The sequence below is a fragment of the Kryptolebias marmoratus genome, linkage group LG17 (genome assembly GCF_001649575.2).
Source record: "Kryptolebias marmoratus isolate JLee-2015 linkage group LG17, ASM164957v2, whole genome shotgun sequence".
NCBI lineage: Eukaryota > Metazoa > Chordata > Actinopteri > Cyprinodontiformes > Rivulidae > Kryptolebias > Kryptolebias marmoratus.
In genome coordinates, this window is record NC_051446.1 from 4,159,367 (window position 1) to 4,170,475 (window position 11,109).

At 38.8% G+C, this 11,109-nt stretch overlaps 1 protein-coding gene across 1 annotated transcript; it reads right to left on the reverse strand.

Annotated features, from left to right (window-relative positions):
• Positions 1-1,333: 1,333 nt before the first annotated feature.
• On the reverse strand, positions 1,334-9,357 carry cgrrf1 (cell growth regulator with ring finger domain 1). The gene is made up of 6 exons (XM_017432751.3): positions 9,147-9,357; positions 6,730-6,866; positions 5,804-5,981; positions 4,349-4,496; positions 4,024-4,131; positions 1,334-3,238 (listed from the first exon to the last, which is right to left on the reverse strand). The coding sequence occupies exons 1-6, from the start codon at positions 9,248-9,250 to the stop codon at positions 2,951-2,953; spliced, it is 963 nt and encodes a 320-aa protein (XP_017288240.1). The 5' UTR covers positions 9,251-9,357; the 3' UTR covers positions 1,334-2,950.
• Positions 9,358-11,109: the final 1,752 nt, after the last annotated feature.

Consider the following 11,109-nt stretch of genomic DNA (forward strand, 5'->3'; position numbering starts at 1 on the left):
AAGTTTAATATTTAAATTTAGATCTAAGGAAATCATTCAAAGAATAAATGTCATTAATAGTTTTGAAGTGAATTGCCTCGTACTTGGAGAGGAACCAATCTAATTTGAACAGTTTGTATTTCCTTTTCTGCTAAGGTTTTTCCAGTAAAAAGTTATTTTATTTGGGCCAGGAAACAATATATTTCTCATCTGTTGTTTTAAAAAGGCATTGTTACATTTCTTGTCAATTATCTTTACATCTCCTGGGCATCTATTGAAGCAGAGAGGTTTGTACCGTGACTAAAAATAGTTTTTCACTTTATAGTCTTTTAGTTTCCTTGCATTGAGGAAAGAAAAGGAAATGTCATTTTAAAGCTGGAACACATAAACAAAAACTATACTTTGTTACCTACCTAAAAAAATATCTGAGGAAATGGAGTAAACAGCTTTGAGTGCCCCATAATGAAAGATACAGTTCACTGTGATTTTTTTTAGCTTTCATAATTAGACACCTCCACAATAGCTTTTCCATCAATGACCCCTGAAGCCTGCTGTTTTGCCATCTGTCCGGACAGCCAGTCCTCTCAGGTGTTCTGCAAAGCAAATCTCTTCATCTTTGCAAGCTCGTGATGATCTGGTTCTTCTCCAGAGCTCTTCTGGTAAACAGAATAACTGTTTGTGCTCCCATCTCTGTGTATAACGTCAGTCACATTCTGCATCTTCTCCTCCGGGTCAGAGGAGCTTCATGACCTCAGCTCTTATTCTCATTCAAGTTTTCTTTCTTCCCTTTAAGGCAAAGACACCATCTTTTTTTAAAATCTTTTCAGACCTAAAATATGACCCATCATGTCTTCATTTTCTCTTTTTAGCACTTCCCTCATGGTATTCTCCTTTGGTTGTGCATTCTTTTAATGCCTCTGAGCTGCACTGTTTTAGCGACAGCAGCTAGCATGGTGCTATGCTGCTGCATCTGTGACTTCATCACTTCCAGGCGGTCAACTATTCGTTTTCCCAGGGAGTTTGTCGCTGTCAGTAAATCATCTATAGATGTGTTCGCACAAGCATGCAAGGACATATCTTTCACTTTTTTCCTAAGGCATTTTGCTGCATCCATGGCTGTGGAATAGCTCTCATTATCAGCTTGTTTAAACTGCAGAGCTTTAGTTATGGGAGTTTTTTAAACTTGTTTCTCTTGAAGGTTAAATTCTAGAAGTAATGTTTGTAGTAGTGAACTTATTGTTGAAACAAACAAGTTTTGGAAGCTGTACATGCTGAGCTCTGCAGGACGTGTCTGTTCAGCCGTTCACCACAACCAGTTCCTTTTCTTTCATTTGTTCACGAGGTGACACCAAAACAGCATCCTGTCTTTAATTACATGATAAAACAGAGAAACAACTAGGCCTGTCACGATAACAAATTTTGCTGGACGATTAATTGTCTCAGAAATTATTGCAATAAACAATAATATTGTTTGGAGGCCGTTTTAAACTAATGTAATGCTAATAACACTCTCAAAGATTAATAAACTTTACTTTCAAAGGAACACTTAACTGGAACACAAAATAAACAAAACAAGCAAAAACAAAAATAAAATGGGACTCTCAGCCTCTGTGAACAAAGAATGACGTCGGATAAAAACAAACAAACAAAAAAACAGAAATAAAACCTACATTCTACCAAAACAGTACAGATTATTAAGTCTGTAAACTTAATTGCCCTTCAATAAATAATAATCATTGGTTTTATACAGGGAAGATGACAAAACTGACAGTGTTATAAACAAAAAGTGCAAACTAACAAAAGCACACAGCGACAGAAGCACAAATGTAACACACCGGCTCCCAAAGGTTCAGAGGTTCTCCTCGGTCATTTGGTTTGAGTCTGAAGTGCTCCCACACCGCTGCTGACTTTGAAAGCAATTCCATTTTGTTTTCCCCCCAATATCAAACAGCGTTTCTTTAGCTTGCTAACTCCTCACGGGGCTAACGCTGCAGAGGAACAAGACTATGCGCCTCGGCTGGCGACCTGAGGCGATAGGCCACGCCCCCTGACACTAAGGAAATGAGAGAGGGAGGGGTCAGTGAAGACCACTGGAGCCTTTTATCATCCAGTGTCTTCAGTAGAAACAGAGAGACATGAAGGAACTGTAACGCAAATAAATGATTATCGACCAAATTGTCATTTATTGGGCGATTACCGTATTTTCTGGACTACAAGGCGCACCTGAATATTAGCCGCACAAGCTAAAATTAGAGGAAAATCCTGTTTTGTCACCGGACTAAAAGCCGCAGGTTTTTAAATGTTTAATTACCATATGTAAGAGAATATGCACAGGCAAAGTAGTGCCGTACAACAGCGGAACAAACCAAAACAAATCCTCTTACGATATCACAAAAATCATGAAAAATCCATAGAAAAGCTGCAGGGTTCAAAGCTTGTGCAAAAAGTAGCGGCTTATAGTCTGGAAATTACGGTAATTGATTTACAGTTTATTGTGACAGGCCTAGAAACAAGATGCACTGAAAGAATGTTATGGATGTAATTTTACTTGAATCATGAAAAACAGGAATGTATTAAACTATCAGAATTATCAACAGGAGTTTGGTTTAGTTTAGCATTCAGGGTGATGTCAGGATGTTCTGTTGAACCGACTCATACTTCACTCTCATTATGTACACATCAAAAATAAAAGTCAGGATTTTATTTTGTGCCTCCAAAACTATAAGACTCAGCATTCATGTAACACCATTCTTCTTATGCCACTAAAGAAAGACTGACCTGTTAATGAATCCACTTTTGTTTTTTTAAAGTGCTATAACATATTCTGTTTTTGTTTGAATATTTGAGGGGATACAATGTGCAGGAAATATCTGTCCGTCAAGCAGTTTGTAGATAAAAACTTGGTGAGCGGGAGATGCTGAGCACATGTTTCATGCTGTGGATTATCTCCAACATGACACTGAGTCCAGGGTCACTGCTCGGCTGGCAGCTCAAGCACGAAGGACTCCAGGACAAAGGCTCTGCAGATGGGACAGTGCTGAAAGTGTGTCACACATTGATCACAAACACACGCGTGTCTGCAGGGCAGCAGGACCCGATTCACTGCTGCATTCTGACAGATCACGCAGTCTCTGCCCGCCCTCTCGAACCAGTCACTCTCCCCCACCTCTGGAATCTCCTCCGTGTGGCTGGCTGGGCCCGTCCGCTCTGAGTCCGGAGGCTGAGGCGTCTCCTCACCGCCAGCTGACATGAAGAGAGGCTGCAAGCAATAAGAGAGACGAGTTACAGCTCAGACTACTGATGACTCTTCTTCTGTCCTCAGCACAGGGGATTTAGCCTTTCCCTGCTAGGAACCATAGTAACACCATGTTTTTTTGTGTAGACTGTCATCTTGTTTTTAAAGTCATATGGTAACGCAGGGGTGGGCAATCCTGGTCCTGGAGGGCCACTATCCTGCATGAGTTACTTGTTTCTCTGCTCCAACACACCTGATTCGGTGGTTAAATCACCTCTTCATGTTCTACAGAAGCCTGTTAATGACCCATTGATGTGTTGGAGCAGAAAAACAAGTAAAACATGCAGGATGGTGGCCCTCGAGGACCAGGGTTTCCCACCCCTGTGGTACTGTGTCACCACTTGGTTTGGCCTTTGGCCTGTTTGGATTAGGCCTATATTTAGCACAGTTCTGTCCTTTCAGGCTTGGACTTCAGTCAGGTTAAGTTCTGGTTGATTGATAAATACTGTACATTTCTTATTGTTTACTGATCAGACCTATGGACAGCATTATCTCCTCATGGGGTGTCCTAAAGAGTTACCCCGCACATAAGGAATAAGTAATGTCTCAAGTCTGTAGAGAACCGATCTTACAAAGCAACCAAGCATTTTTAGAGCTGCAGGCTGGATTTCTGACTGTTGATTCATGGGGTGTAAAATCAGCCAGGTTAAGTCAGCACGTGAAATTAGTTTTTGTTTTGAAATTGTGTATAAATCACATGCATGTCCGAGCAGATCTTCTGTAAATGTAAATTCTCCTCAGTTACAGACCTTTAATTCGAACATGTTTCTTTGGGAGGTGAGAAGGTATTGAAAGAGAATGCGTGCAGAAAGATTGTATTTATCATCAGGAACATGAATAACCGTCACATTGGCCACCTGGAATTAGAAGAAAAAACACAAGTTAAGGAGCTATGTTTATAACAATGCACATACAGATCTTTACTGGAGCTTAGTCAACACTTTTACACATTAAAACAGTCACAAAACTCTGCTCACTAGTTTATAAAAACTAAACTAGTGAGCAGAATTCAGTATATTTGTCTAACTCATTTAGATAAATGAGTAATTTTAATTCCTGATTAAATAAACTCACAATGTTGTAAATGTTTCTGGCTTCTTCCTTTGCTAAAGTCAGCACAGCCACGAGAGGATAACGATCCCTTGGTAAGGGTCCAAAATCTGTGATCCAGTGTTCAGCAGGGAGACGTGTTTGGACTTCCTCTCTGTCCTCTTTACAGATACTGACAAGTTAAAGTTAAGGAGACCAGCAGGAGGAGCTGCTTATCAAACAAGAGAAGAACGTGTCCTCAAATCTCTGTCAGAAGACTTCGACTGTGTTCACCAACTGTACCTTCTTCCACCTGTGCATTAAAGTATCACTAAAATTAAAAACATCTTGTTCTAAACGCATGAACAAAAACTGCATTTATCATGTCTATACTGGACTACTGTAATTCTTTATTATCTGGGTGCCCAAAAAACTCTTTAAAAAGTCTCCAGTTGATCCAAAATGCTGCTGCCAGAGTTCTGATGAGAGTCAGTGAACACTGTTTATAAGTATGTTAGTGAATAGTCAGAAAACTTAGTCTGTTAGCAAGTCTAAACATTCATTCAGTCTGTAATCCTGTCAGTGGACAGTTAATGGACACAGTCTGTAAAGACGTCTGTGAATAGTAACTGAATATAGTTCGTAAACAGTTCAGTAAAACAGTCTGTAATCATATCGCTCAGGAATGAGTCAGGTTCTTTAATATACGACAAAGCTTTGTTGTTGAGAGAAGTCAGATTTTAAATACTATTCTGAATTTGACAGGGAGCCAATGGAGAGAAGCTAAAACTGGAGAAATCTGGTCTCTCCTCCTAACTTGTTTACAGACATGTTTACTAACTATTCAGTGATATGTTCACTGGCATACTGACAGCCTCTGTTTACAGACTCCTGGGTTGTTGTTTAACTGAGATGTGCTGCTGCTCGTTACTGGACTTGTGTTCATGTCAGTGACCAGTCTTTGAACTCAATCTGTGAACATATCAGTTATTAGTCAATAAACAGTCAGTAAACATGACAGTGAACAGTACATGAACGCAGTCAGAGAGCACAGTCTGTAAACATGTCTGAACAGTCAATAAACAGGAGAATCACAACAAATGTCAAGTTCAATTCACTGAATAACATTTTTGTTGCAATGCTGTTTCTCTTTAGAGCTCAGAGATCAACACTCACCAATAAATATCTGAATAAATGATCAGGTTGTAGAAACAACCTTTATGTCATCAAAAATAGAAGATTATTGTAAGAACTGCACTGTCAGGGTGTTCTCTGCCTCTTGCCCACTAACTGCTGGAGATAGGCACCAGCTCCCCTGTCACCCAGCTGAGAAGTAGTAGGTGAAGCAAGTGGATGAATGGATAGATTGATGGAAGAATAAACAACAAAGAACAAGGTACCGTTCAGTGGTTTTCAGTTGAGACACATTAACTGTTTCACAACAAGCCATGGAAAATAACATTCATTGTTTTATCTTTTTCTCAGTTTTGTAAAGGATACTGGAAAGTCTCACAGTAATGGTAGCGGAGCTGCAGGGCCTGCAGGAAGTGCTGAGGGCTGCTGAGCTTCAGGTCATGTTGGTTGGTCTGCAGCACCCTCTGCAGGGCTTGTACCTCACAGCCCCAAAAACAGCTCAGGATACAAGGCTCCAGGCAGCAGAGCTTCAGTGAGATTCCATCTGCAGGAGAAGATCTGTTAATGCCAGAGATGGTCCTAATCCCTGCTCATGCTGCAAAATATACATTTCAAATGAGAAATACAATGAGTTCTTCTTACAGGTATTTATTTATGATTGTTTACACACAAAAATTATTCCATGGTTAGCAAAACCTGACACTCAAGGAGCCCAACACCAGCCCAGATTAGTAAAATATCTGCCAACTATGTGGGCCCCTGTGCTAAATGTGTGGTGTCTGGGGAAAAGAAGCTGTTTTCAAAACTGTATATATGATACACAATAAAAAAAACTGCAACAACTGAACAGATTTGTGTAGCCTAACCCTTTTCTGAGCTGAGTACAGTCAGAACCAGAATCAGGACCAGAATCAGGATCGGGATCGGGAAGGCTGTCTGTAGTTTAAATCGTTCTAACTTGGATTCAGTGCTCTGTGATGACACATCAGATTGTGCACACAGAGATCACAATCATGCTGGCATTTATCAGTGTCAGTGTGACCCCTGCCCCCAGTCTGGAAAGGTAAAATGTAAACCAGCCCCCTTCTTGTTACTTGGTTCCATTAGGTTACTCAGTCTGTTTGAATGTCAGCTCTGGGATGTGCAGGTTAAGGGCCACTGGGAGATCTGACCATTTACTTTTATACCAACAGTTCTACAGGAACTCTACCAGCATCTTTTCTTTTAACACGTAACATCAGGAGCTACAAACAGCTTCAAACTGTTCCTGGTTTGAGTTCGGCCTGGCTCACCGATGACACTAGCTGGTCCAGATCCGAGGTCCAGAGCAAAGGGGTTGGTCACCTGAACCATGTGTTTCTCAGGGGTTGGAGTGATGACCTCAGGCTCATCAGAGCTGTGAAGGATCACTGGGACATCAAAACCAAACCTGTAAAACAGGAGATCAATTCAACCTGGGTTTTTAAAACTGAAAATCTGTCACATGCCTGTCATGAATCAGATTTTAAAAACCTGTTACTTCACCTGTTTTTACAAAATTAATACATCTGATTATTTTTACAGAAAGAAAATAACAAAACAGATAAATAATTTTACTCTTATGTGTTAAAGTATCTGAACTCAGTGCTGTAGTCTGATAATAAGATGATTTTCAAATCAAACTGTGACTTTTTCTCTTAAATCTGTGCTCCAAACTTTATTTTAACACAAGTCATAACCAAATTTCAGCTTAATTCTGTTTAATTCAGTTTAAACACCTAAAACCAGTTCAGAACTAAAGAAATCTCCGGACACTATATAAAAAAACAGATTTAAACAGCAAACCCTAAATTTGAAAAAGTTAGGACATTGTGTAAATTGTAAATAAAAACAGAATTCAGTAATTTGCTAATCTCGTAAACCCACGTTTTATTCACAATGAAACAAAATAAACATGAAATGTTTAAACTAAGAAATTACACAACTTTAAGGGAAATAATAAGATAATTTTGGATCTGATAGCAGCAATTCATTGCACAAAAAGCTGTGACTCTAACTCTTCATCATCTCCTCTTCTTTTAACATCAGCCAGTAAACGTCCAGGAAGTGAGGAGACCAGACACTGTCTGGATGAGAGCATATGTTGTTTTAAAACCTGTATATATATTTATGGTGCCTTTCCAGATGTGTAAGCTGCCTATGGCAGTGACAGTAATGCACCCCCATACCATCAGAGAGGCAGGCTTTTGAACTGTGTGTTGATAAAAGGCCAGGCAGTCCCTGTTTCCAAAAACAATATAAATTTGGCTCCATCTGACCACAGAACAGTTTTCCTCTTTGCCTCAGATCATTTTAAATGACCTTTAACCCTGAGAAGATGGCAGTGTTTCTGGATGGTGTTCACATCTGGCTTCTTCTTTGTCTGATAGAGCTTTAATCAGCATCTGTGGATGGTACAGTGAACTGTGCTTACAGACAGTGATTTGTCAAAGTGTTCCTGAGTCCATGCAGTGATGTCCAGAACAGAATCAGGCCTGTTTTTAATGCAGTGATGCCTGAGGGGCGGAAGATCACTGGATCTAATATTAACTTTGTCCTTTGAGCTCAGATTTCTCCAGATTCCTTGAAATATTTTGATGATATGAACTGTAGATGATGGGATATTCAAAGTATTCCTAATTATCTGTTGAGGAACATTATTCTGAAATTGTTTCACTTTTATTAGACTCAGTTTATCCTCAGACTGGCGAACCTCTGTCCATCTTTACTTCTGACAGATTCAGTCTCTCTAAAAAGCTCTTTTTATATTCAGTCTTCCTACTGACCTGTTGCCAATTAACCTAACTAGTTGCTAAATGCTGTTTCTTATTTGTAACACTTACTTTTACAGCCTTTTGTTGCCCCTGTCTCCACTGTTTGTAAGATGTGTTTGCTACAATTAAATGCAAAACTACCTTATTTGGAAACAATGGTACAGTTTTTTTAGTTTCAACATTTGACATGTTTACTGTGTTCCACTGTGAATAAAGTATGTGTTTATTGGACTTACAAATCATTGGGTTTATAGTTCAAATTACAAGTAACCCAATTCAGTCCTTATAATTCTAACTGAAAACCAGTGCAATCAAATCAAATCCAGTTCCATATTATCCAGTTCAGTCCAATTACAGTATGGCGGGATGACAGGAGACATGCAACATGACCTTTGACCTCTTACTGCTAAAACAAACCTCATTGCTTCCAGCCTGCTCTGGTACCTGGATGTTTCTGATGGTTTAATCACTGCTTCGACTCTATATAATAAAATTATAACAACTCTTCTCATTTATTCATACCATGATATCTGTGCTTCCATCTTGATCAAATTAACTTGATGTCTCTGATATTTTTCTTACAAGTGACACTTTTACAGAGTCGTCCAGATCTATCCAGAGACTGACTGACTTTACGCTGCACTGCTGCACACAATTAGCTTCAGCTTCTAGTTCAACAACCAGAGACAGAACGAACATAATTAAAATGCAAATAAATGTTAATAACAATTATTATTGTTGTTGTTTGTGTTGTCGCTATTTGTGTTTATCTTTTGGTAAAAAAGCGTGTAAATCACTCTAATATTAATTAGTTTAGTTAGCATTATTATTATTCTATAAATATATTGTCCGCATGTCGAGCTTCAACAGTTTCTTCCCCATCCAAAAATCCATAAAACTTATGACAGTGAACTCACCATCCGAGCAAAATGGCGGCGGTTATAATGAAGCACAGAGAAACGACTGCGATGGAAAACAGCGGTGAGTATTCATACAGAGTAACGAGGAAAACTGTGGCCATCTCACTACATCTTAATGTCCGTTTAATCAGCTCATATCGACACAAACACCTTCAGCCAATGCCTTCAGCGCTCCGAGCTGCGGGAGCGGAAGTTCTACACGTCACGTGAACCGCGCAGCTTCCGGTAGACCCGGAAGTTGTAACATCGGCTGGTAGAACAGCCATAAATGATGTCAACAAACGAATTATGACTGGAATATTAAAAAACAGATGGAACTAATTCTTTTTAAATAACGGTGATCTTATATGGTTTGCATTTAAAGAAGGTTGCTACTGAAATGTGATTCTGAAATATCTAATTAGCTCTTCCACCAACAGGTTTTGTTGCAGCGGGAAATGATGTTTAAACACAACTTTATTTCCTCATAATGCTCCACAGTGGAACAACAAGGCCATATTGAGTGGAAGAGTTGAAGATCTGGTGGCAAAAACAAATCTGGTCAATTATGCACATGCTGGATGAAAATGTAAATTTCCTTACTTTGGAGAAATTTAATAACAAATATGGCACTGATTGTTCAAAGAAAAGTTACAAGAAATTAATACAAAATATCTCTATTCTCCCCATTAAGTCAGTAAAAAAACATCACCACACCAAGATTACACAAGGTTAAAATTGATTATGTGGATGTTGTAGAAGAAAAGAAACTGTAGCAATAAGCTTCTAAATTAATATTTAAAAAACATTATGTACCTGGAAAGAACAAAAAGCACAGTTACCCTACAAATCTACAATATCTAAAATTAGGATAACATATTTATAATTCTCAATTCCTTCAAATTATAAATAATTAAATTTTAAAATAATAAATAACATATATCCTTCAAATGAGAGAGATAAGAGAGATTTAAATTTGATGTACAAAACTGTTTTCTGTAAAACACAGCTGGAAACGACCAAACACTTGTTTTATGAGTGTGTAGAAGTTCAAAATTTAGGGAGATTGTTCCACAGCTTATTGACTTTCAGATCCATGAATGTAGATTTCTTGTCCTTTCGAAACATTGAGTTTGGTTTATTTCTTGAAGATAAAATTATGGAATTTCGAGTTAACAATGTAAATCCTGCAACAAAATTTTACACACATAAATGTTGATCTGCAGAGCTCCCCCTCGTTCTCTGCTTTCAAAAACCAACTCTCCTTGTTCAAAAAGTGTTTGAGAATGATGCATAACACAAAAGCTGAAAAACTGTACCAAATAATGGAAAAATTTCCCATACTAACCCCTTAAGTAGTACTCTTTTAGGCTTAAAATCCCTTAATACGACAAATGTTCTAGTTTAAATACTGTAGATGTGTTCTATATAAGTTAATGACCTTTGATATGAGCATGCCATTATTGTTAATGTTGAATAAAAAATGGTTAAATATAAAAAGGCAGCTCCATATTCAGCATCCTTTGTCCTTCATCTCTGCCACCTCCAGCTCCTCTTTTTGTTAAAGATCATCTCCAAGCCAAACATCACAGCAGGTCTTACTACCATCCTATAAAGCTTCCCTTCCCTGGACATTTGTCTCCATGTCTCTATCCACTCCACCCTGCCTGCTCTTTTTTCTTCACCTCTCTTGTGTTCTGCTTCTTACCAGGCATTTAAACTCATCTGTCTCCCTCTCATTCACACACATATGGATTTTGTCTTGCTTTCAGAGCAAACCTTCACCTCTCCAGACTATCTTCCACCTGTTCCCTATTCTCACTACAGATGTCCCCTTGGTCCATGTGTACCAAGGGGATGCCTGCTTGACCTCATCTATCAACCTGTCCATCACTACTGCAAACAGGAAGGTGCTCAGAGCTGATGTAGTCCCACCTGTCACTCCGGCTGCATTGTCTCAAAACTCTTTTGAAGGATTCAC

Excerpts from the sequence above, each read along its gene's own strand:
- cgrrf1 (XM_017432751.3), bottom strand. The coding sequence starts at position 9,250 with ATGGCCACAGTTTTCCTCGTTACTCTGTATGAATACTCACCGCTGTTT. Across the intron at positions 6,867-9,146 it reads GCCGCCATTTTGCTCGGATG|GTTTGGTTTTGATGTCCCAG; the intron begins GTGAGTTCACTG and ends CCTGTTTTACAG. Across the intron at positions 5,982-6,729 it reads TGGACCAGCTAGTGTCATCG|ATGGAATCTCACTGAAGCTC; the intron begins GTGAGCCAGGCC and ends CTTCTCCTGCAG.